We start from the raw sequence: 27,430 nt of genomic DNA, 5'->3' as shown, positions 1-27,430 counted from the left end.
AATCAGACAACGTTGGTTCTGTGTCCAATACTCCTGTTTGGCTACCAGTGCTAACTGCAGACAGAAATTTAAGAAAGTTAATAAGAACTGTACGGGCGGCACCTCGAATGAACAATGCAAATACCAGAAAAACCATCAACAGGTCTGGACTTGACAAACGTGTGTACGTCTGCCTTCACAAAGCAGAGTAAAAGATGAATCAATTTGAGCGGAAACTGGACACTGATAATGTGGTTAATGGACATGTGTAGAAAGGCCTACCTTCTGGAGATGGCTGAAAATGACAGTGTGTTTATGACCCGGCCTCCAGTGGGACTATAACTTTCTTGCCAGAACTTCATCGGCACTGACAATTTCTCAGCCCTGTCGAAAATCTGGTCATGTTCGGGACGAACATAACTAAGGAGGGGGCAGTGTTATGACTCTACATTGCGCACTGTCATTTGGCGCGACATTGTGATTCTGAGATGTGACTCTGGGTTTGGCTCTAGATCCAGTTTATAATTGATTATTAAACGTCTGTTTTATATCACTTTCGTTGAGGTTAATTGCTAAGTTATAGCAATATATATTGTTATGTTATTGTAGAACAGGATGTTGACATGAAGAGACGAACGATTTCCGCCCAAGTCTAGAGCCAATATGGAGTTGCTGTACTCAAGGCAGATGCCCCTTTATGTTTGTCATGTCTCAGTGTAAATAAACGTCTATGTCCTCGTTGAGTTGCCTCACTTAAGTTATTACAATTGGTGTCAGAAGTGGGATTATAGGCGACTCAACGAGAGGAGGTAGGATTCTAGCACAATGGCATCTTTGAAACAACTAGACCAGCTCTTAGTTAAAGAGCTAAGACAGTAACTTCGTTAAAGACGCCTGAAGCTTGGTGGTAGCAAGGAGGTGCTTACAGCTCGTCTCCGGCAAGCCCTTATTGATGAAGACGAAGATCCGGAGACCTACCTATTTGAAATTGAACCGGAGATTTATGAGCTTATTGGCAAGATAAATGACGGTATTGATGCATTGTGTGAACAAATTAACAGTATGGGGAACAAGGTAGATAACATGGTGTCTCAAGTGAAAGAAAGAGTAGACTCGCTGGTAAAGGAGCAGTTGCCTGTAGACTCGTTGGTGAAGAAATTGCATGGTCAGGACTGTGGCTGCACAAACAGTGGTGACGGAGACGCTGGGGATTGGAGCGCCGTCTGTGTCTGTGTTGTGAGCAAGTCTTGTGGTTGTGACTTTCAAGACGAGAAACGTGATGGCGATTGCTGTGATGATCTCAACGGGATGTACCGAGTCGAACGGAAGGAGACAAATGAAGAAACTTGGGACTGTTACGTGCCTGAAGCGTTTGTTCCTGTTGCACCTGTTACCAGTACCTCAATGAGCCGGACAGATCAAGACAACGTTGGGTGCGTCCAAGCTGGCTGCTGTGGACCTTAAAGACCTCTGTTTATCTGTCAGTATCTTTGATGAGAACTCCAACCATGAAAGCCTTAAGACCGTTTCTGATTCCTTGCCTTGAATGTCGTCGAGTGAAATAGCGAATAGCCCCAACAATGGCCGAGACAGAAACAACGAATTTGACTTTGGCAGCGGCATAAGAGAGAACTCCATAATTGACAACGGCATCCAGGCGATTGACATGAACTGTATATGCTACGCCCATGCCAAGAAACCCAGCTACAAGACCTGAACTTGACTGAAATGTGTTCTTCTGCCCACATCAGTGAGAGTGACTTGAACGGTGGTGAATTAATCCCAGCGAAACCTGATGTAGTGGTGGATGAACATTACAAGGATGCTTCATGGACATGACAAACACAAAAGGGCATCAATAACGTCATTTATCTTGCCAATAAGCTCATAAATCTCCGGTTCATTGAGGTACTGGTACACTAGCGGATCCAGAACTTTGGAGTGGGGGGGGCGATTTTTTTCCAAACCCTAACCCTAAAGCCCAGTAAACCCTAACCCTATGCATAAACGTGCGTACAGCACATACACACACACATATACATACATATATACATACATATTTATATATCATTTCTCAACCTTCGGCGAAAAACAAAACAACTGGGGCAGCTCTATAAGGTTTTCTTGTGGGGTTCGGAAGCCCCGACGAAAAAATAGTTTTCTTGCTTTTTTCACTGCAGAAACGTATTCTCCCGACATCTTCAGCTCTTTATTCATCAATGGAGTTCGGGGCGAAGCCCCGACGCCAAAAGCGTTTTCTTGCATTCTTCATTGCAGAAACGCATTCTCCTGACAAGTACAGCTCATTATCATCAATGGTGTTCGGGGCGAAGCCCCGACGCCAAAAGCGTTTTCTTGCATTCTTCACTGCAGAAACGCATTCTACAGACATTTACAGCCATTCATTAATGGAGTTCGGGGCGAAGCCTCGACGCCGAACGCGTTTTTTTTGCATTCTTCACTGCAGAAACGCATTCTCCTGACAAGCACAGCTCATTTATTCATTAATGGAGTTCGGGGAAAAGCCCCGACGCCGAACGCGTTTTCTTGCATTCTTCACTGCAGAAAAGCATTCTCCTGACCTAAAGCTCATTATTCATACTATTAAAAAAGGACCTTTCGAGTTTCGAATAATGTTGTACTTGAAAAATATTTCACTATGAATTTATAGGCCCATAATACATTGCAAATAAAACCGATTTGTTCCTTGAAAAGGTAAGATACCCCACATATTTAGATTTTTGCTTTGAGGATCGCCGCTGAAAAAAAAGTTATTCGATAAATAGTGTTCAAGAAAATAAAAGTATAAATATCGAGTTATAGTCCCAAATTTATTTAACTAGAAAAATATCAGATTGAGTAAAGGTTGGGAAAAGGCGACTAGGGATAGATTACCTGGGTTTAGAACTCATCTCAATCATGACTCTTATACTAAAAAATTTTGTTTGAATTCTAACTTTTCCAATGCAAAGTCTTTCTTAAAATAATTATGATAAATTCATGTGAAATTACATAAACTTTGTCTGAAAAGGGAAGGGGCGGTAGAGTGAAAATGATTAATCCTCGCTCCTTTAATAATTTCTGCTTAAGATTGCACTTGGCATTAAAGAATAGGGGTGGGGCGACTCGATATAAGAATTTAATTTATAGTATATATAAATTATATTAGTGACAGATTTTTAAAATTTTTTAATTTCTTAACTTAATACAAAAAGAAAAAGTATTGATTTGTACGATGGGGGAAATGCGATTGCATGTATCGCCCCTCCCACCTGGTACAACCCTTTTTTATTTAAAATTAATAATGATACAATTTGAGATTAGAGTGTGGTACAACATAATATACAATGGGTCACATATCAATACGTAGTTTATATTATATAGATATTCAACTAATTTTGTTCACAAACTATGATTCTCCACAAAAATAGGACCGCCCCCCCCCCAGCACTCAGAGGGCTAGAGTGGGAAGGGCAGAACATGCAATCGCCCCCCCCCCCCTCACCCCACCGAATCGGCTAAAATACCAGAAAGGGAGCGACATAATATAAAATTTATATATTTATTCAACTAATTTTGTTCTCAAACTATGATTTCTCCATAAAAACGGACCGCCCCCCACTCAAAGGGTTTAGATGGGAAGGGCAGTAGAGGTATTCGCCCCCCCCCCCACCACCAATCGGCAAACAGGGAACGACATAATATAAAGATTGGTTAAAATATCAATAACAAATTTTACAAATATAGATATTTAATTGATTTTGTTAGCAAGCTGTGATTTCTACAAATAAATTGGACCGTCCCCCCCACTCGAAAGTTTAGGGGGGGGGGGGCGGGATTGATACCATCGCCCCCTCCCAACCTCACCAAATCGGTCAACATACTAGAGGGGGGGGCGAAATAATCTAAAAATATGTTGAAATATAAATAATTAGTATATATTTTTAACATAAGTAATAAATTCGTATACAAATTGTGTGAATCCTATACTAAAGTTCGTCCGCCCCCCCCCCCGATCGGGGGGGGGGGGGTCGGCCGAGTGGGGGGGGGGGCGATCGCCCCTACCGCCCCCCCCCCTGGATCCGCCAGTGTACTGGTAACAGGTACAACAGGAACTATTATGTGAATTCTCAATTCTAATCTACATCTAGAAGAGAATAAAATTTTTAACGTAGATCTAGATCTCTGCAGGAATAAACACGCACCAAGTTTAGTTAGAGTCTGTTAGTTTTGGTAGATAAATATATTGTGTATTGTTTTAGCGGCGGTAAAAGTAGTGACGTAGTCGGACAGACGAATGACGTAGGAGAATGGGTGAACATGAAGAACAATATGGCGATAGCTTAGAAGAAGTTTGATTACTATTAGAGATACATAAGTAGCCACGGAGAAGTAGACGAAACTAGACATCCCAAGTGGTAATAAATGCATCATTTAAGGTAGTAGAAAGTCATAATCAAGTACATATTTATAAATGTAATGTTCTTTGGTTAGTTTGAACTAGTTAATGAAATGGCAGTGAAGTTGCGCAGCACTTAAGTTACTAGCTAGAACACGCAACTTTTTTTTTTGCACCCTGCGCATCATAATACATGAGGCACGGTTTCCTCTTCTTCCCCGCCAAAATTTGGCCATAGCCGTGAGTGACCTGTCCTGCACTGTGCTATAATAGCTTGCTCAGTGGCCTGAACAGCCTCCACCACGGGGAAGTGCGGTCAGGGCGTCTCATGCGCTCCCAGACTCCACGGGCTTTTTGGGACTTGTCCCAGCACTCAAACCACTTTTTCATTTCTATCTTTACGGTAATCCATCACATTTACTCGGACAATTATGTGAATTCTCAATTCTAATCTACATCTATAAGAGAATTAAATTTAAACGTAGATCTAGATCTCTGCAGGAATAAACACGCACCAAAAACGAGTAAATACTAAAATCGGAAGGAAATAAAATTATGTACTTTAGACATAATGTATTTGTCACGAATCGATACTGTGACCTCATTCTGCTTCTTTCTAGAAAAGGACAGGTAAAAAAAAAAGTTCCCAGAGTAAGCATGTGCTAATTATAATTAACCAATCAGAGAAAGAGGTCAGAAAAAAAAAGTCGCGAACATCAGTTTTCTAGAAGGTCATAGCATTTGGATAATATTTAGAATAGAAGTTTCTAAGATTCTAGAAAAGACGATTTTAAAAAAGCAAAAATTGTTGGATAGTGAGTTATTCGGGGTTCTTGATTTCTTGTGGATTGTGATGGCCTTGTTCAGGCTGTCTTGAGGTCAACTATAGATGACTGTTGAATTTCAACCAATTACTCTGCATGCGTTTGAGTTTTATTGTTCGGGTGTATTCAATGTAGTTGATCAACAATACAGAATAAACAAGACAATTGATTTAACTAGTGAAGAGATGTGGTCAACACTGATGAACAATACATAAGATATTTATTCGAAGAAAAGGCCACAGTAAAAGTCTCTGTCTAAATAAACACGTCTTTCCCCTAGAGGATTCTATTGCTAACTGATTTTCCGGTCTCTAACCCAACATATCCCAAACGTCACTAGTCCCGTTCAATATACGTCTTCTATGGTGCGTCGCTAAATAACTAATACTATAAATAAGGTGTCTAACAGGATCCATAAGTCCTAATAAGTACTTTATATCTTTGCAGTCAATTATTAGTGAAAGTAAAGTTTAAGTCAAGAAGATAGAAAAGCTCTAAGTTGTATCAGTATCACTATATTGAAGTGCTATTACGTTGTACGTTTATTTATTCAGTAATATTTTAAGAATATATGTCAAGCAGTGCTGTAGTGTGAAGTATTAATTTAAATTTTTGAAGGAGTTCTTTAGTCATTAGTTGGCAAGCAATACTGTTTATGCCTTTGTATATACACAAAGGAAAATAATCATAAAATCATAAAATAAACTCGCAACTAATAAACACAGTCATCGTCACAGTAATCACCAGGCGCTATAAGACGTTTACCCTTCTTTCATCTTTATGCTTGGTTTCTATCTAAATCTATCCTGTGCCTTATGTTTCCTACTGTTGGTGTCAATTTTGAAGAGCTTCTTCTCGCGTTTTCATACATTGGTATACCGTTAAATGTGGGCGACCAGCTGTTCTCCTGCAATCTATTAGATCACCCTAGAGTGTCTAGTGGACGTCAACTTTGTGGCATTCTGTAAACATGTCCAAGCCAGCCAAAGGCGTCTACTGCTGATAGCATTGAAATGTTCTATCAACCCTGCTCTTCGCTGCACATCCTCATTGGTTATTTTATCTTGCCACCTTATTTAAAAAATCCGTCTTAGGCATCGGGATTGGAAGTTATTCAGCTTTTCTTCTGCCATGTTTCACTACCGTCTATCTATCTATCTATCTATCTATCTATCTATCTATCTATCTATCTATCTATCTATCTATCTATCTATCTATCTATCTATCTATCTATCTATCTATCTATCTATCTATCTATCTATACATCTATCCATCCATCCATCCATCCATCTAGCTGTCTATGTTTACCTGAATTGAATACGATGCAATAGCTTATCTAATAAACTGGTATTATGTTTAACTTTAACTCCTTACAGCTTTGGACTAAAGCTAATTGAATAGAATCAATTATTTTAACAGTCTTTCTTTTTTGTTTAAGGTTAGATTCCACAACCTGTTTACTTGAACCTTTACATTTACCTGCTGACTACATCCACACAGATCTTTTCCACGTTCTATGTTGTCATTGGACAATCTTAAAGAGATGTGCTCGTTGCGCATTTTGATAGGTCAAAAAACAAACACAGTCTAAAAACGAGACTATACATATGTGTGTGTGTGAGTGTGTGTGTGTGTCTCCTCAAATAATGATGTCTCAGCTGGCTTGATCATGTTCGCGGATGGAGTACAATCGCATCCCAAAAAAAATAATTCTTTACGTGGAAACTCTGGTCTGGCTCAAGAAAAACTGGCCGCCCCCCCCCCCCCATATGCTTTATTGATATAGATCATTGAGAAGACAGCCCTAGACCTTTCTACGTGGAGAGAGATGGTGACCAAGAAAAGTATGGACAGCGTAAAAATATTGGCCTCAGCTCTGGAAGAAAAACGTCCCAAACGAAAAATGGCCAACTCCTCTACCAGCAAAGTGGCTTACTTAATTTGCGCTAAATGTGTACGGGAGTGTCTCTCCTAACTAGGGTTCCTCAGTCACATAAACAAGTGTTCTACGAGATAAACCATAGTCGTTACGACTGAAGGAGGCCAACATACATATATACAGCATAGAAAGAAGGGTTCTCACCACACTTCTGTATGAGGCATCTAAGGCTCTTCGAATGATTCCTTCAAAGGTGCTTTCGTTCTCTACTCGACATACGCTGGCCAGACCACCTCATGTCTGCTGCGCCATTGGAAATGTTCATATTGTTTTGTTTAATCTAATTTTCATGCTCATACCATCATCGGTGCACTTTGAGGACAAGTTTAGAGGGGGGGGGGAATGGCTAATTGGAGAAGGTTACCGTGCGGCCTTTTCAAAAGTTTGTTTTTTAATGTTGCTGGGTCTGAATTCGAACTCGAGATCTCAAACCTCCATATACAAATATACATTTATATAGTTTAAAAACGCCTGTATTTGAAATTTTTTAGAAAATTATCTAATTCTATACACAAGGCTTTTCTGCCCTTTAATTAGTACATTTTGTATGTAAAACAAAATTAACCCTTAAAGTGCTGAGCTGTTATAGAATGAGTGCATACAAAATGTAATTACTATTCTGATGTTTAGAGGCTAAACTACCACACGCTTTATAAGGGTTAATTGATTTAGTAACAATTTTTTGATTTATCTGTTATTATCAACATTGAATAACGTTTCTTTTAATCCGAGAATGTGAAGTGGGAGAAATGACGTGTACAAGATTCCTCCCAGACAGACATATTAAGTTGGTAAAAGCTTTTTAAAAAAATGATCTTGTCTTAACTCGTAAATAAACAGTGGGGGGAGGGGTTATCTAGGTCAATCTAGCCAGTGATGGTCACTTTGAGCACTTGTTGACCTCCTTCAGTCGTAGAATGACTAGGGCTCATCTCGAACACTTTTTCATATGACTGTGGAGCCCTTTTTAGAGAAACACTTCCGCCCACGTATATCGCAGGTCAAGGTGGCTTTCGATTTGGTGGTAGAGGAGCCGGTCGTTTTCCGTATGGCACGATTTTCTTCAAGAGCTGAGACAAATGTTTTTTCGCTGTCCATATCTTTCTTGGTCACCGTCTCTCTCCAACTAGTGCTGTCTAAGGCTGTCTTCCCAATGGTCAGTATCAATGTTCACTGTTTTTAGGTTCCGTCTTATTACTTCCACGTAAAGGAGGTGGAGCGACGAGAACTTGTAAAGTATGAAATAAAAACTTGAAGCTATTTACAACTCTTGTGTCCATCTAGTTAGCAATTGTTTAAAAATCATTTTGGAAATATGGGAGAATGGTATGGCGCTTTCTTTTTAATCCCTCTGAATAAGTATGTATGTGCATACGCCATTGTTTCCATATGAAATATAGATAGATAGATAGATAGATAGATAGGTAGATAGATAGATAGATAGATAGATAGATAGATAGATAGATAGATAGTTAAGATAGATAGATAGTTAAGATAGATAGATAGATAGATAGATAGATAGATAGATATAATAAGCCTTGTCTTCGAGTCTGAAGATTAGTGAGGAATGCAAAATTTCCCGTGGCTGCGCAGCCCCAGCTGTGACCTACATATTTTGCCTCTATCAGTGCAATCGTAACCATTGTCCACAGATATATATACATATTTTTTTTTTTACATACTCCTTAATAACTTAAAATTACTGAATTTAATGTCAAGGGACATAATTTACGTAAAACACTGATTTGTTAAATTGCTGCTTAATTACATTTGAATATACACACGCCTATACTAAAAAAGTTTTTGAAGGCTTTAAAGAAACTCTTACAGAAAACGAGAACCTAAAAAATACAAATTAAAGATTTTAAGTAGACAATTAAGTACTAAAATATGGAAGCAAAAGTTCGCTCCCTTGGGACAAGACCGAAACAGGTTTTTATGTGACGAATGGGATAGGATGAAAGCTTCTAGTCGGTCATGTTCAATAAAAATGACACCGTAAACCGTTCCTTAGCAACCAGAATTGAGGTCGCCTCTCTTGTGACCCTTAATTCTCCATTCTGAGGGTATCAGAGCAGGTGAATATCTTAAGAAAAGAAACTGACATTGCCAACATTGTATTGTCATTTGATCATTAGAGATGCCTTATTATAATATGGTCCAAGTAGTTGCCGTTTTTGCCTGTTTGAAATGTCGAGAAACTGCACTCCTAATAAACAAACGGTAATTCTTAGCTATAAAGACCTTTACTAGAAATAAGATGATTGAAAATAGTCTATTTATATTGAAAATTAAAAGTTTTTTTTATTGTTTTCGGGTTGTAAAAAAATTTCTTCATTTACGAACATGTGTCAACAACAGAGGACAATAGACCCGGAGTCGGCAACAAAAACAATTTGCAACAAAAACATTTAAAATTCGTTGTGAATCGATTAACGAGGATTAGACACCGATTCCATCTTTCAGCCACTTGTACTCGCTTTTCACCCCACCCCTTACCCGTGACACGCGTCGTCAGTGTCGTCAGTCTGTGGAAGCTCTCAAATGACTCCGTTTCTATGTAGGTTTTTATTCGCTTTTCAGCGCAAAGCAATTTGGCGTCTTCACCACGTGCTTTGGCTGTGACTTAGAGTTTGTTGTTTTAAGTAGAAGAGTTAGAAGCCAATTATCTTCTCAAAGTTTTATATTGTCTAGTAACGTAAGCGCTTCAAGGTCATATAGTTGAAAACAAACTTATTTATTTGTTACTGGTGTATTTTAAGAACATATTTAAAAAGTAAAGATTTGTGAAGTGGAAAAGTCAAAAAGCAAGTTGGAAAAGTTGGAGCTCCAGAAATGTACGTAACGCAACAAAAGTGGACAGATTTGAAAGAAATGCCATGAGTTGAGGCACTTTTATTCAAACCAAGAAATAGTTTTCCAGAATGAGGTGGCGAAGTTAGCATTTGGAGTGCTGACTATCTTCTATCTACCCATACGACAGTACCGTGTAAAACGCTACTTATATAAAAATAAATAGATATTTTTTCTTAGGAATAAATAGATTAGTTTTTTTTTTTTATTAAATTTTTTTTAATTTAATACTATTTATTGTTGGCAGGAAAAAATGTTGTGGCTCTTTAAAAACTTTGAAATTTTGTAAATTGTAATTTTTGGCTCTTCCGACTCAAAAGGTTGCCGACCCCTGATCTAGGAGAAAGTTTACATAGCTTCTTTTAGTCCCTCAGGATACACAACTCGTGTCGGGATTTATACTTATCCAAGCAGGGTTTTACCACTCAGCCACACAACCTATTTATTTTAAAATTAAAATTGATTTATTTTACAATATATATACATATAAAGTTCAATCCTATAATTTTGTACACATTTTTTTTATCATACAATATCATATTGATCTTTTTAAACCTTGTTCAGTTTCGAAATCTGTGGAGAGACAAAGAAATGTTTCTATCAACATCAAACCAGACATGTGACATAATAATAACAACACTAAGTGACAGGTTCTGAAGAGAAAGTCAAGAAAAACTGGCGAAATATAGGCAAAGTCCATGGCAGGACTCGAGTCATTGACCATGAACTGGACCTAACATTGACCAGGTGTCAGTCTAGCAATAATACTTTCGCCGTCCCGATCTTCAGGAAAAGAGCGTTCAAGCGAGACCAATAGTTATAGAAGGCTTGAACCCTGACCTGTGGGCAGTTTAGACCAATTGCTCGTTGCCACCTCACTAGTCTGTACGACGTGGTAACACGCTATTAGTCTAAACTGCCTACAGAGTGTGACGTCACAGATCAGTGGTGAGGCCCTCTGTAACGAATGGTCTCTGTATCTGGTCCCGCATCACCACCCAGGGCTACGTGACTTCGAGCCCGCCCACATTCCCATCTCTATCTCTGTATCTGGTCCCGCATCACCACCCAGGGCTACGTGACTTCGAGCCCGCCCACATTCTCATCTCTATCTCTGTATCTGGTCCCGCATCACCACCCAGGGCTACGTGACTTCGAGCCCGCCCACATTCTCATCTCTATCTCTGTATCTGGTCCCGCATCACCACCCAGGGCTACGTGACTTCGAGCCCGCCCACATTCCCATCTCTATCTCTGTATCTGGTCCCGCATCACCACCCAGGGCTACGTGACTTCGAGCCCGCCCACATTCCCATCTCTATCTCTGTATCTGGTCCCGCATCACCACCCAGGGCTACGTGACTTCGAGCCCGCCCACATTCCCATCTCTATCTCTGTATCTGGTCCCGCATCACCACCCAGGGCTACGTGACTTCGAGCCCGCCAACATTCCCATCTCTATCTCTGTATCTGGTCCCGCATCACCACCCAGGGCTACGTGACTTCGAGCCCGCCCACATTCCCATCTCTATCTCTGTATCTGGTCCCGCATCACCACCCAGGGCTACGTGACTTCGAGCCCGCCCACATTCCCATCTCTATCTCTGTATCTGGTCTCGCATCACCACCCAGGGCTACGTGACTTCGAGCCCGCCCACATTCCCATCTCTATCTCTGTATCTGGTCCCGCATCACCACCCAGGGCTACGTGACTTCGAGCCCGCCCACATTCCCATCTCTATCTCTGTATCTGGTCCCGCATCACCACCCAGGGCTACGTGACTTCGAGCCCGCCCACATTCCCATCTCTATCTCTGTATCTGGTCCCGCATCACCACCCAGGGCTACGTGACTTCGAGCCCGCCCACATTCCCATCTCTATCTCTGTATCTGGTCCCGCATCACCACCCAGGGCTACGTGACTTCGAGCCCGCCCACATTCCCATCTCTATCTCTGTATCTTGTCCCGCATCACCACCCAGGGCTACGTGACTTCGAGCCCGCCCACATTCCCATCTCTATCTCTGTATCTGGTCCCGCATCACCACCCAGGGCTACGTGACTTCGAGCCCGCCCACATTCCCATCTCTATCTCTGTATCTTGTCCCGCATCACCACCCAGGGCTACGTGACTTCGAGCCCGCCCACATTCCCATCTCTATCTCTGTATCTGGTCCCGCATCACCACCCAGGGCTACGTGACTTCGAGCCCGCCCACATTCCCATCTCTATCTCTGTATCTGGTCCCGCATCACCACCCAGGGCTACGTGACTTCGAGCACGCCCACATTCCCATCTCTATCTCTGTATCTGGTCCCGCATCACTACCCAGGGCTACGTTACTTCGAGCCCGCCCACATTCCCATCTATATCTCTGTATCTGGCCCCGCATCACCACCCAGGGCTACGTGACTTCGAGCCCGCCCACATTCCCATCTATATCTCTGTATCTGGCCCCGCATCACCATCCAGGGCTACGTGACTTCGAGCCCGCCCACATTCCCATCTATATCTCTGTATCTGGCCCCGCATCACCACCCAGGGCTACGTGACTTCGAGCCCGCCCACATTCCCAACTATATCAGCCCCCACAAACTATTCTATATCAGGGTCAACACGTATTGGAGACTGAGGCTTCTTCCAAATAATTAATTACCATTAATTAATTGACTAATTTGTTACTTTTTAAAATTGATTCTGATTTTATTAGGGACAGTAAATAATTGTGAAAAGTTTCAACTTGATCCGAGAAGCAGTGTGGGAGAAATAACGTGTAAAAAAATTGTACCGGACAGACAGAGCTTGTAAAAAATAAGCGAACACCACTCTACCTTGTAAACCCATCACATGGTTCTCAGTTATTTACATTTTGTAATAAGGAAAAATAATGTTTTCTCATATGTAACAGCATTGTACTAAAGCAGATACATTAGTTATAAACTCAATGTCATAGAGCGTAGTAGGTCACCGGTTCTAAATAATTGTTCAGAACTACTAGTACTATTGATAATTTAATAGTTATTTTCAAATATAGAAAATAAAATCAAAGCATGATGTAGGAGCTGTTTCTTTTATTTTCAACTCTTAGATAATAATAAGAATAATAAAAATTCGTGATTGTATTTTCAATAGTTTTCCTCTGAAATAATAATTTACATCTGAGCTCTCTGAGAGCAGCACAAGAAAAGCAACATCATCGGCAATTTTTGTGAAGAAGCAAGAAGGACTATCCGATTGAAAATCATTAGTGTGTACCATGCTATTAAAACCATAAAAATCATACCTTATCGTTACCGGTACACATTCCGGACAACACTTATGCGGTGGCTGGTAAATTTCTGTACCTTCTTGTTCACACGTCAGAGTCCCACAATCTTCTATTGTGCAATAAGCGGAATTTAGTGATTTTGACCAACACTGGCACCGGGTACAGAGATCTATGGCATAGTATTCGCTTTGCTGTAAACATCATTTAGAATAGTAGTAGTAGGCATTATAATACATAGAATCATTAAATAAAAAATTAAATTATAGCTTTTATATAGCGCTACTTTCATGCTTATAGCATGCTTAGAGCGCTATGGTACAATTTCATTTGTGGACCAGTGGGGGGAAGAGGTTTCTGGGAGAAGATTTTCCGTGCTGCCTTTAGGCGCTCACAACTCTGCTCGAGTCGGGTGTCGAACCTCGAGCCCCTTTCATAGGTAGCCAAGCCAAGTTAAAGCGTACTTAGCCTCTCGACCACGCTTCCGACACAAAAAAATGTCAATGGCTATTAAGCCCGACTATGTTGACCGCAGATAGAAAACGCAAACTTGAACTGTGAGATCTTTGAGGTATGCAGGAAACAGTTACATTAAGCTGCTGAAATGTTTCGTTGCGATGACTGGAAAACCATGAGTCATCTAGTTTATAGTTTTTAAAGTCTGAAATATTTGACATAATTCACTACTCACTTTGGGTCAATGACCGTTGAAAAAAAAAGACAGAATGTGGAGAAAGATTTGTATTCTTATTAAGAATTGTCTTGACATTGAATTTTATAATTAACGGAGTGAGCTATGCTAGAAGAAACCAATAGATCAGTGTTTCCCAAAATTTTGACATATGTGTACCCCTTTTATAATTTTTGTAATGTTGAGTACCCCTGGCCCCCCCCCCCCCCCAATTTAATTTATTGACAACATAATAAATAGGTATTTAAAAAATCAGCATAGTTGATGATGTGTAACGCGTACCCCTTCCAAAGTCTTCCAGTACACTTGGGGGTAAGCGTACCTCACTTTGGGAAACATAGCAATAGAAAGACACATATATATATAGATAGACACATACATATATACATAGATACATATATACATTAATGATAAAGTACGTGTGGTGTTGTGTGTTTTGTTTTGCTAGAAAGTCTCAAAAAGTAATCGTCCTTACTTTCCATTCTTCTTTGCAACTTATACTTGCATATCTATAGCCAAAACCTTTTCGACCACACAACACAATCACCATGAGTGTAGACAAGATGAGGAGAACTCCAAGCGATTTTTTAGCAGACATGGCAGCAAATTAATTTGAGAATCTATTTCCCTTTTTCACTGAATACTGAGAGAAGAATTAAATATTATTTTATCGGGCAGAAAAAGCTATAAATATTTTGTTGGTGTATACAGCATATTATTTATTTGGTACAGGTTGGTACACCTAAAGCGAATACAAAAGTTTGGGGGGGGGCGATTTTATAATTACTTGAAATTTGTCAAACGTTTTAAAGATGATTTGTTTATTGAAGAATTAAAAAAAAAAATGGAGACATATCCATGGATATAAAGATTTATGATGTTTCCTTGTACAAAATCGAATTATTGATAAACTACATATTTTTAAAACCATTTAGTATATAGATGTAATTGTATTTTTTTTCACATTTTTAGCACTGTAGAATCATTTATATTTTATTTTCATAATTTTGTAAAACTTCGAATTAATATAAGACTTTCGTCTCCTCCATGGGTACATGACCAAGATATAATTTGCGAAACAAAAAGTAATTCTTTTCTTTTTTTTTTTCAAAGTATTAGCAAGGTAGTGTTCAACTGACCATAAATGTCTCAGTTGCCAGATTGACAACAGTTAAATAGGCATAAACGTTTGTCTGCCGCGAGATACTGAAAAAGTTGACTTAGCTCATGCTAATTTTTTAGCGCCAAGCCCATTGGGTTACCCATGGCTTAATTATTTTAATTATTATTTTAAAGTGTAATTTATAATAAATAGATACAAAACTCGAATCAAATACTGTACATATTCATTAAATACATACTTTCGATTCATATTAATAACCATTTTTTTTTGTACATTGTTCTCTCCCCCCCCCCTTTTTTTTTCGAAACACACACACCATTTCCCAATAATAACAAGCAGAAATACACGTCGTTGTCCATGGTCGGATGGAAAGGGAGAGAGAAGGTCAAACGTATGCGACCGCCTCTGAAATGATCTAAGGAACATCCATGAAAAGCTACATAAAGGTTTTGATTTCTGTAAGGAACATACATACACCTTACATTCGACACTATATGGTTAATCCTTTGAGTTGTTTTGTGAAACAGATAAGTGCTGTAAATTCTATACTTAATTTAATATGACCATGGCTTGAATATTCCTGATCCATGTGCAATTTCGACGAGGGCCGCCTCTGAGTTTGTGTAATAACAAAAACTCTATTTGTAATCTTGTCTTTCTTTAAACGTTTATCTACCAGTACTTTGTTGAAAAAAAATAGCCAAATTAATTTTTTTTATTACCTAATAGATTAACATGAAACTGTCGTTCGGTTCATTCAGCTTTAGTTAAGAGCTTGATCAATTTTATTAAAAGTTCAGTAGGAAATGTCGATACATAAAAAAATCTGGCCAAACGAGAAGTTCTTGTAAAAGTAAAGAAAGTAACATTTCCCTTTCAGACCTCGCAATCTATGGGGAAGATGATGTCAAGGTCATCCGTTTCTCTAGCCAACGGTTAACGAGCACGGTGTCATGTGACCAGCACAACGACCAACAGCCTTTACTTTCCCCGCTTAATTCAGGCAGCCATTAGGGTTGGGTGGACTCAGGAGCGCTCCAGAAATTCATAATCCCAGTCTTTAGCGAGATTCGAAGCCAAGACCCCAGGTTCGGAAACCAAGCGCTTAACCACTCAGCCACCGTGCCCAAAATATCTTGTAAGGTAAAGAAATCTGAGAGTTATCTACAAAATGTTTTGTTTAAAAAAAAAAAAAAACCAACCTGAAAACGTAATCACGTTGTGAAACACACATACATTTGGTGATCAATTGGAATTCATTCACACAACCATACTTTTTATAAAGGCAAGCGTAATGATGGATTTGATTGTGTATAATTATGTGTATGTCTGAAAACGTGATTGTGTGTGTGTGAAATGTAAATGTCAAAAAAAAAATGCAAACAACGTTGGAAGATTACAACATTGCTGCACTTTCGGCTCTGTGTTGGTTGGCACTAATTATTCTAAAAATACAATCAACGATTGCAGTATGTAATAAGTTCTTGATAATTAGAAACAAACACACATCCTATCTGCCCCTTTCTTTCTGTCACTCTTACTTTTTCTCTTACCTCTCTATACTCTTCTTGCAGTCTTTATTTCCCTCTTTCTCTCTCTCTCTCTCTCTCTCTCTCGCTCTTTCTCACGCACACATACAGTTTCGGAATAAATGTTGATGTCCCTGTTGGGTTTAACCTGGATGCTAATCAAGCTGTGATCAATTGATAGCTATTGAAGATAAGTGCTTCTCATTGGGTGAGGTGGGGACAGGGGCGGATTGGATGTCAGAATCGGCCCGGGCATTTCTATATCATTCGGCCCAGAATTTGTATATCATATTCAACGTATCTTCAAAATCATTATGTTGAGTTTGATAAAGTTTCCCACTCAGACCTTGCGATCTATGGGGCTGAAGATGTAAAGATCATCTGTTTCTGTAAAGGTCATCTTTTGTTTTGTGCGTAACAATATATATATTGTTATAACCCCCTCATTCACACCGCCATCCAAGATAGTACAGAAGGTGCGCACTATAAGACACTAGACTAGGAAGGACGTTGACATTAGAGAGAAGAAAACGATTTCCGCCCAAGTCGAGGGCTGAGTTAAAGATGCTGTGCTTAAGGTAGATGCCCTATGTGCTTGTCCTGTCTCCATGTGGATAAACACCTATACTTCGTTGAGTTGCCTCCATTCAGTTATTACATATATATATATATATAATCCATCTCAGAATGTTAAACAAATTTTGATTCATAATTCAAGGTAAAGCGTAGAACGTGACCTCTTAAAATGTTCTCCCCCCCCTTACCTCAGACTCCTTTTTTTGTTTCCTTTTGTTTGGTAAACTTAATTGTATTCAATGTTGTTTTAAATTGCAATGCATACATTAATCTAATTGTTAAAGGTCAACTTTAAGTGCACAACAATTATTCAACCAGTTCTCTACTAAAAGTGGTAGGGAAAAATAACTGCTTCACTGGGTTAAAACAACATATGGACTTATTTTTAGCTAGCTACGTACCATTCATTTGAAATTCTATCTAAGTTTTTATAGTTTTATTACCGCAGTCTAGGCTTGTAGTCATTATACGTTTTATTTTTTTAAATTTTGAAAGCCAAGACTAGAATTTAAGTGCCTCCAATTAGACCCGTACGATAGAATGTTAAGGCTCTGTTCATATTAACAACGAAGTCCCCATTTTCAAGAATTAATAGATCTCCGTTAATGACCTGCTGTTCCAGCTAAGAGGAACTGAGGTGCAGAAATAGAATACATTCATCAGAAAGACTAACAGTGCTGGAGATTAATCGGTTTCGAACTGAAGAAGATATGTTTTGGTACTTGTCTGTAATTTGCTTGTCTTGTACTATAAGCTCTGAATTGTCATTCTATGGTCTCGATGGTCCCAGGTTCGAACCATCAACCTCAGCCATCACCCGTCATCCTTGGGGAGGTTTGGGCTCTTTAAAAATCTGAAGGAACATCCGAAACAAGTAAAACAATTTACAAATATATAAAAAAACAAATAGATACTATTTCTTGTCCCTCTAAGCCTCATGTGCTTACTGGGCAAATGTCTTGTCTGGTCATTTTAAACATAGTCACTTTCATTGTTCAGTTTTTGTTTATTTTATTTATTTATTTATTTGCGCCATGACTGAAGGGTCTTTAAACTGGGATGTACAAACTATGGTAGCACTGTTTGGCCACATTGGAATATCGTGTGGCATAAACATTTATTTAACTATGAATGTGTGTACTTGGTGATTCTGGTGAGGATAGACTGTAGCTAGGATAATTTTGGTTATAATCGATAAAGGAAAAGTCAGTTTCTTTTCGAAGATCATAATTTGGGGAGATTTTTTTGTTGTCATTCTCCAACAGCTAAACTTGTGCACACAGTGTTATTTTGGCTGTTAATCCAGATCGAAAACCTCATAGAAGTTCAATGTTTGATTTGGGGTCAAATTAAGAGGAGGACGTTGTTTTAAAAAGAAAATTTAAAACATTAAGATATTTAAAGAGGCATATGAGAAACATTAAAATTATGGATACAATCGAAGGCTATGAACTACAAAATTTGGAACTGGCAAAAAAAAATGTGTGATCACTGGATCACCCACCCCATCCCCCCTTTCCAAATTAAAATTTTATACGGAAGAGAGGAGAAAAGGCATTGAAAGGGGATAGGGAGGTATTGTGTATTATTTAAAAAAAATTTTGTCATAAACAGCAGTTTAATGTTCTTACTTTTTAAAATATTACTAGTTCCAATTGTGATTGTGGTTATTTCACATAACATACATAGACAGGCAGAGAGCACTCTTTGGAAAGGGCTAGTCTAATGGCTGGGATTTTTAGGATTGGTCTCCTTATCCACTGGAGGAAAAATACAATATCCAAAAATCAAAATGCCACAGATAAATAATTTGGAATCAAGAAGAGATTTCGTTAGATTGGTGAAAGGGTGACGTTTTACCAATCAGCACCAACCCTAGCAACATCCCTAGCAACATCCCTAGCAACATCTACGTTAGTTGTTTTTTTTTATGCCACTGCCAGCGAAAATAGGAAATACTTACCCCCCCCCCCCAGTTCTTTTACCTAAAAGCCCATCACAACTCACATCAGCTTTTTGCTGTAACGCAATGATTTAAAATATTGCTTGATGTTATTTGTAGCAATTTTTAATCACTGTCTTATCTTCATAATCATCATCCTCAACAAAGTAAAAAAACAAAGTAACAACAACAGAACAACGTAACCAACAACAACAAAAAAGCATTACTTTTATAAAGTCAGTGACTTTTGACATTTATTTATTAATATAAAAAAGATGTTTAAAATAATTAATGATTTAACCAATAAAAATGAAAACTACAGTGGTTGGCTATCCCAGGCACTCGTAGTAACTTCTTTCAACACAATTAGTGTTTCTGGGGAAGAAAATACAATCAACTACATATCAGATCATTATATACAGAGCTAGACTTAACAAGCAAAATACAAATAAAAAACTTTAAAAAAAAACAAAAGTTTATATTTAGTGATGTTGTATAGTTTGTATCAGTCATGTAATTTCAATATAAAAAAAAGCAAATTACACACTCAAAATTCTATGAGCATAGCCAAATGGTTTTTTGTTCTACCCTCCCCCCCACCCCTTCTTCAGTATGATTTGCTAAAAAAAATACCTCTTCAATACCCGGTATTAAAAAAAAAAAGCAAATTACACACTGAAAATGTTATGAGCGTAGCTAAATGGGTTTTGACTCAGTTTTGAGTTTAAACCCTCCTTCAGCGGGGTTTGAAGGTAAAAAAAAATACCTCTTTAATATTAAAAACTAAGCAAATTATACACTCAAAATGTTAGTGTAGTCAAAAAGGTTTTGAGTTTAAACTCTTCTCCAGTAAAGTTTGAATCTAAAAAATACCTCTTCAATATAAAGAAAAGCAAATTACACACTCTAAAATCTATGAGCGTAGCCAAAGTAGTTTTGAGTTTAAACCACCCGCAAGCGGGGTTTGAAGCTAAAAAATACATCTTCAATGTAAGAAAAAAGCATATTACAGACTCAAAATGCTATGAGCGTTGCCAAAAGGGGTTTGAGTTTCAACATCCCTTCAAAGTGGTTTGATGCTAAAAAAAAATACCTCTTCAATATAAAAATAGTAAATTACTAAAATTATTTGAGCGTAGCCAAGCCAATTGAGGGTTTTGAGTTTAAATCCCTCTCCTACAGATGGCTTTTTTTTAAAGTTTCAAACCCCATAAGATGGTTTGAGCTTAAAATTCCCCTACAGAGCGTTTTGAGGTGGAAAACCTCTATCTTCAATATTATTCTAAAGCAAACTACAGTTACCAAATTCTATGACCGTAGCTAAATGGGGTTTTGAATTTAAAATAAAAAATAACTCCAGAGATTTTTTAGTTTAAAACCCCCAACAGATGATTTTGACTATAAAACTTCCCTTTTCGATAAAAAATCTAAAGCAAACTATGAGTCACTTAATTCCAAGAGCGTATTCAATAGAGGTTACACATTTCTACCAGTGGCGGGGCTCCATTAATAAAGTGCAGTGAATAGTCGTCTGCCGAAAGTGAAAAACACTAAATGTGGCTCAACAAAGACAGCTGAGACAGATTTTAGGAGTCAGTTATAGAGATCGGGTCTAAATCAAAGAAATCTTATGCCGAACTGGGAGTCGACCCATTAGTAAGATTGTGACAGAGCGTCGCATGAGGTTTGCGGGACATGTTCTCCGACAAAATGAATTAGGTATAAGAAGAGTTGCTATGACATCCTTGTACAACTTGGCACCACACATTCATGGAGGTCCTCAGAGCAGGTGGGAAGAGGCTTCAGACATTACCAGTGACAGATTTTTGTGGAAACAGCTTGCCGCCAAATGCGCCGAACGGCTCGGGAGGATCTAAGTCAGTAAGAATAGCACATTAGGTTTTTGAAATAAAACTTTTTAATAGCAGGAAAATGCACTGTAGATACCTCAGAATATGCATTTTGTTGGCTTTCAAGACCAGAAATAGTGCTCGGCGGCACGGCTCCGCCCCGCGTTGGCGGAGATCCTAGCACTCCCCCAGACCCCATTGCTAGCAATGGCGGGGAGTCTACAATTTTTCCAATAACTCTAGGAAGAACCTATTCTAGGGCACATTAAACGTCTTCCGAAAGAATGATGAGTCAGAATGTAATGAAGATTATGCACACACACATACATACATAAATATTTTTTTCCGCCCATCCCAAACCCCCCCCCCCCGAAAAAAATCCTAGGTACGCCCATGACCTACCTATCACTTATCTGGACCAGTTGGAAAGGGGTAGGGAAAGAAGGGGTATCTGTATGATCGCTTTTTAAATGTATGTGAGCTATCTGAATTCGAACTTTAGGGCTAAGGCCTCCTCAGCCTCCTAAAACCAATACGTCACCACTGTGCCAGGGAGCTGCTTATGGAAATAGGTTTAATAGTTATTTACACACTTTTTTTTCCAGAAAAATAAATTCAACTTTCAGCTTATACCACCTTATCAGTCAAGTACAAATTCTTTCTCTTGTTTGAAATACCAAACAAATTAATTATTTACCAATAGTTAATTAACTAATTGGTTAATTTCTTTTTTGATTCTTGTGTTGTCAGGTAAAAGAAATAATTGTGCGAAATTTCAGCTTGATCAAAATTGAGTGTAGGAGAAATCATATGTACAAACATTTTACCAGACAGACAGAGTAAGTTGATGTAAGCTTTGTTAAAAGTGTTTGATTGGTAGAATGTGGCGTTGTTGCCAGTGTTTTAGTCAGTAGAATCTGGCACTGTTACCAATGTTTGGTCAGTAGAATGTGGCACGGTTGCCAGTGTTTGGTTAGTAGAGTGCCACTGTTGCCAGTGTTTGGTCAGTAGAATGTGCCACTGTTGCCAGTGTTTGGTCAGTAGAATGTGCCACTGTAGCCAGTTTTTAGTCAGTAGAATGTGGCACTGTTGCCACTAATTGGTCGGGAGAATGTGGCACTGTTACTAGTGTTTGGTCAGTAGAATGTGGCACTGTTACCAGTCTTAGGTCATTAGATTGTGGCACTGTTACCAGTCTTTGGTCGGGAGAATGTGGTACTGTTACCAGTCTTTGGTCAGTAGAATGTGGCACTGTTACCAGTCTTTGGTCAGTAGAATGTGGCACTGTTACCAGTCTTTGGTCAGTAGAATGTGGTACTGTTACCAGTCTTTGGTCAGTAGAATGTAGCACTGTTGCCAGTGTTTAGTCAATAGAATGTGGCACGGTTGCCCGTGTTTGGTTAGTAGAGTGTGCCACTGTTACCAGTCTTTGGTCATTAGATTGTGGCACTGTTACCAGTGTTTGGACATTAGAATGAGGCACTGTTACCAGTCTTTGGTCAGTAGAATGTGGCACGGTTGCCAGTGTTTGGTCAGTAGAATGTGCCACTGTAGCCAGTTTTTAGTCAGTAGAATGTGGCACTGTTGCCCGTGTTTGGTCAGTAGAATGTGCCACTGTTACCAATGTTTGGACATTAGAATGATGCACTGTTACCAGTCTTTGGTCAGTAGAATGTGGCACGGTTGCCAGTGTTTGGTCAGTAGAATGTGCCACTGTAGCCAGTTTTTAGTCAGTAGAATGTGGCACTGTTGCCAGTGTTTGGTCAGTAGAATGTGCCACTGTTGCCAGTGTTTGGTCAGTAGAATGTAGCACGGTTGTCAGTGTTTAGTAATAGAATGTGGCTCGGTTGCCAGTGTTTGGTCAGTAGAATATGCCACTGTTGCCAGTGTTTGGTCAGTAGAATGTGCCACTGTTGCCAGTGTTCTGTCAGTAGAATATGCCACTGTTGCCAGTGTTTGGTCAGTAGAATGTGCGACTGTAGCCAGTTTTTAGTCAGTAGAATGTGGCACTGTTGCCACTAATTGATCGGGAGAATGTGGCACTGTTACCAGTCTTTGGTCAGTAGAATGTGCCACTGTAGCCAGTTTTTAGTCAGTAGAATGTGGCACTGTTACCAGTCTTTGGTCATAAGATTGTGGCACTGTTACCAGTCTTTGGTCAGTAGAATGTGGCACTGCTACCAGTGTTTGGACATTAGAATGTGGCACTGTTACCAATCTTTGGTCAGTAGAATGTGTTTGGTCAGAAGAATGTGACGCTGTTGTTTAACTCACCTTGCTACATAGTTTACAGCAATCTTTAAGATATTCGTACTCCTCCTTAGCGCAGGCATGTTTACATGATATTGAGGAGCAGTCCATTTCACCGGTGGACAGACAGGTGCAATATGTGCAAGCATCCACTTGGACTTCACCATTGACCTGAAAAAGAGGCACACAGAAGGATCTTTTGTGACATGCATAACGAAATTCAGACCGCAAAAGAGACTTATTTCGATCTAAGGCATAAATTGTTACATTAAACGCATAAGTTGTTCAGTGCATTTAAGACAATAGGTCCAATCAAACATAAGCACTTGATATAGCTTCACATTTTAGGTCAGGATAATATGGTTTCAATTCTTTATTTCTCACAGCAGGTATTTGTATTTATGAAATCGCCTAGGTGATATTTTAAAATTTATTTATTAATTTATGCAATTGGTATCTCTAATAGCGTAACATACATACACAATTGAAACTATCACTATTCCAAAGTGCACCAGGGTTAAGAAAAGTTCCACAAAGCCAACATAGGAGCGTAGCTGTGCCCCGGGGAGGGTTGGAGAAAAACAAGGGTGTCCGCCCAATTTCAAAAGCTGACACCATGTTTGCATTTCACGCTGAGTAGTGTCAGAAAATAAATTTTAACGAAATTTCTCCAGATTTTTTAATTCCTACAAATATTTCTACACCATTAATTAGAGCTTCACCAGATCTACACGATATGGTTGGACATATAGTGCCTGGACTGTCGTTTGGACATCTTGATTGTCCAGATTTCATACCCTGCCCGCTACCATTCCCCGTCGTCCTACGGAAAGTTTGGAAGTGGATTATCTTCACTTCTGAAGGAACATCCGAAATATGTAAAACATATTACAAACAAAAAAAAAAGCCAGTTCTAGCACACTTAAAAACCGCTTCTTTCTACATTCTATTAGGATTCTTAAAGGAATTTTTTTTTCTGGTTTAAATATGAGCTGAGCGGGAATCAAAGCAGAAGTCTTGAGGACCAGACGATCACAATTTTCCTCCCACTTGAGCGCCAACAGCTAGACATCAAGGATTCTAATATATCATAAGTATTCATTGTAATGTAATACTGTAATGTCGAAGTGTACAATGCAGGATCAATTGCTGTAATGATAGTCGTTTCTGTAGAGTCGTTTACAAGTAAACATTTGAAAAGCGAATGCGAAGTTTCTGGAGGAACATAACGTTTTACTTTTGTAAGTAGATTTTTTAAAATAATCACGTGACGTTTTGCGATAATCTGAATGTATTTTTCTACACGTGAGAACGAACTTTGAGTATAGAAAGAATGAATCTGATTTGAGGACTTTAAAAAAAATGCATTACCGTTACTATAAGCACAATATGCACATCATTTTTAAGAAAAAATAATCAAAACTTTATATATCGTGGGAGGCGTGGGGGTTAGCATTAAACTTCTGAACCACGGGTCCCGGATTCGAATCCTGGTTTAGACTGGCGCATTGCGTCCACCAAGTTCTAACGGTTACTTGACATAAGTTGGAGAAAAGTAAAGGCGGTTGGTCGTTGTGCTGGCCACATGATACCCTCGTTAATTGTGGGCCACAGATACAGGTGGCTTTTACATCATCTGCCCCATATATCACAAGGTCTGAAAGGGAAATTTTACTTTTTTCTTTTCTATTTATCCTGACAGCCATGCTTACACGAGAAGGGGGGGGGGACTTTGTTTATAAGACTTTAATAAAGGGAGCTTACCGGTGCTCTGTATATTTTGCCGTTGTAAGTGCAGTTTATCAACTGATTCTCCTGGGCAGCAACCAATGCAACAGCAATGACCACCAAAAAGGCAACTCTGACAATGCTCATGTTGACAGGTGGTGTTATACACGTATTCACTGTAGATAGAGAAATGCAGCGCTTTATAATACACAACCATTGTTCAGCTGAGTAGGGACTGGCTTGCATATAGAATATTGTTAGAAAACATTTTCAAAGCAGCGTCTTCTAGATTGTATGTAGGTATATTGTTCATCTAAGTCAGAACTGAACCTCCGGTACAGAAAAATACAGTACAAGAAAGCAACAAGGTTACAAGTTTGTGTGGAAACACAAACTCAAAATCGGCCCCCGAAGTGGTCCGCTCAGGCTGGTTTCAATATTTTCAGAATGAATATCAGAAACTATGAACCACAAACTATCAACAACTACAACCTTATTCTCCGCCAATGCAAAACGAAAGACATGTTAGTTTTCGAAAATGTTGCCGATACTGTTGTTAGTCCGACTGACGACATGATACGGAGATTTATGTTATTATTTATACGTGTATGTACATTGACTACATTCCTATGTATTTAATGAAGAGCTAGTTATGAAGATATGGCCCAACTTGAACCTGGCCTAACAAAATTAAATGTAATAATGTGCATGGCATGTTGCACATTGCACTGAACCGGTATAATTTGAAGTTGCTTATTTTAATTGCTGTTTTAAATTATAATCGACTTATATATACATATTAAATGCCTTTTGTTTTTCTTTTAGAAAATGTAAACATTTTATTTATAAAGTAGCGTGTATGGCGGAAAATATTTAATTTAGTATTACAATTTTTATAACATTTTTTAAACAAAACAAAACAAAACAAAAAACAACAAATGTATACAGATATACTAAAAAAAATCACCTTCATTATTAGAATGGTCTTCTTTCTTTTTTTTAAATATTAATAGTTAACGTCTGTAAAAATGGTGAATTTTAAATAAAAAAAATTCTTGCATTGTTAAATTCAAATAGTATTTTTTGTTTGTTATTGCTTTCAGTAAAGAAAAGAGTAGCTGTTGCATTACAACTTTGAAAGATCTAAAATATCATGCTATAAGATTTCGATATATTTTATGTTTTTTTGAGATCTAAACGGGATGGACAGACTACAGACAAATCACACACAACTAATAGCGACTATTCCACTTTCGGAGGCCGCTAAAAGTACAGATTTCACTAACAATAAAAGAAGATTGTTCTACTGAGAAGGTATCAGCCTGTAGATCTTTATTCTGTTAGCTGCTATGTCTCTTAGATTTTTTTTTATGATTGTAAGTTGAAGACTCTTTCTATGACACAGAGATGTAAAGTACAAAAGGGTTGTGGTACTTACCGTTGTTTAAGTCTTTAAGAATGGGCTGCGTCTGATGCGAAGTACAAAAGGGTTGTGGTACTTACCGTTGTTTCAGTCTTGAAGAATGTGCTGCGTCTGATGCGAAGTTGAGGACCTTATATAGCAGCGATTTACTTTGACCTTAGAGACTTAAACAGAGCGTGAAATAAACCAAACGAACTGATAGCCCCTGGGGTGAAACGGCCTTGATAGGATAAGATCAATGTCACACAAAGGGAGAAAGAAAGCGAAGGGGTGGGGGTCAAAGTATTTTTTTCAATTTGGAAAGTCGTCGAAACTTTTGCGGAATAAAAAGTTTGTTTTTTTTTTTTATTCGAGGCCTAAACAAATCTTGTCAATATTCAAACTGTAGTTATATTTTTATTTCGTTTATGTGTGTCTCCTCTCAGATCGCCTTTCTGACAAAATTCACATTGCAGTGACAACGCATGGTTCCATTACAATTTGTGTCTACGCCTTATATTTGGACATGTAACATGTGTATACATTGTGCATAAATAATGCTTGATCTATAAGAACATTTTCATTGTTGTGCTTTTACTTTCTCTATTTAATGTTACAACTTAACCATTTTTTTTAAATTGCTCAATATCTTTTCCCCCTTTAAATACTAACAATTTGTAATTTATTAAATGTCATTTTCAATACACTAGTTTTCATTGACAAAAATATTACGCGGTTCCCGGGAAAAATAAGGCCTTTGTTTGAGTGACCTCAGATGACCAAGTCATGCACTCATGGCCGTTTGTGTAAATTATTATTGAGAAACCCACTGGTCATCAAGTTGAGCCTCTTGCTTTTCTATAAATGTCCTCTGTATCATTTACACACACGAAAAGCTAGTGGTCAAAGTGTCTTTAGGCGACAAGAAAAACATTTTAGAGCTTATAGAGCAATAGTTTTTCTCTTAATAACTAATGAATGTTAGATTAAAAAACAATGGAGCCTTTTTTACCCCGTCTCATTCTCTTCATTTCCCCCGAGACAGAATCCTGGCAAGAGAATGTATCGATCTACTACTGA

The 27,430-nt window shown here is 38.6% G+C and overlaps 2 protein-coding genes and 1 long non-coding RNA gene across 3 annotated transcripts in view; all 3 read right to left on the bottom strand.

The window, feature by feature from the left end:
* Positions 1–6,611, bottom strand: part of LOC129926023 (uncharacterized) — a 37,750-nt gene extending 31,139 nt beyond the window's left edge. The window contains exon 1 of the mRNA XM_056027837.1: positions 6,511–6,611. The gene's annotated coding sequence lies outside the window, so the exon portion shown is untranslated. The remainder of the gene's footprint in view (positions 1–6,510) is intronic.
* Positions 6,612–9,461: 2,850 nt separating this feature from the next.
* On the bottom strand, positions 9,462–16,413 carry LOC106053112 (uncharacterized). Its single transcript, XR_001215190.2, has 4 exons — positions 16,276–16,413; positions 14,426–14,593; positions 13,278–13,453; positions 9,462–10,567 (listed from the first exon to the last, which is right to left on the bottom strand). It is a non-coding gene; the product is annotated as an uncharacterized LOC106053112 (long non-coding RNA).
* A 2,930-nt stretch (positions 16,414–19,343) lies between these two features.
* Positions 19,344–26,562, bottom strand: LOC129925677 (cysteine-rich motor neuron 1 protein-like). The gene is made up of 4 exons (XM_056025647.1): positions 26,452–26,562; positions 24,985–25,124; positions 23,245–23,391; positions 19,344–19,495 (listed from the first exon to the last, which is right to left on the bottom strand). The coding sequence occupies exons 2-4, from the start codon at positions 25,093–25,095 to the stop codon at positions 19,487–19,489; spliced, it is 267 nt and encodes an 88-aa protein (XP_055881622.1). The 5' UTR covers positions 25,096–25,124; positions 26,452–26,562; the 3' UTR covers positions 19,344–19,486.
* Positions 26,563–27,430: the final 868 nt, after the last annotated feature.

The sequence above is a fragment of the Biomphalaria glabrata genome, chromosome 4 (genome assembly GCF_947242115.1).
Source record: "Biomphalaria glabrata chromosome 4, xgBioGlab47.1, whole genome shotgun sequence".
Lineage (NCBI taxonomy): Eukaryota > Metazoa > Mollusca > Gastropoda > Planorbidae > Biomphalaria > Biomphalaria glabrata.
The sequence above is the reverse complement of the archived record's forward strand: the minus strand, read 5'-3'. Positions and strand labels throughout refer to the sequence as shown.

What these genes read in the sequence shown, in the direction of transcription:
- LOC129925677 (XM_056025647.1), bottom strand. Translation starts at nt 25,095, where the DNA reads ATGAGCATTGTCAGAGTTGCCTTTTTGGTGGTCATTGCTGTTGCATTG. An exon ending in GCAAAATATACAGAGCACCG is followed by an intron (nt 23,392 to 24,984) that starts GTAAGCTCCCTT and finishes CCTCTTTTTCAG; the next exon opens with GTCAATGGTGAAGTCCAAGT.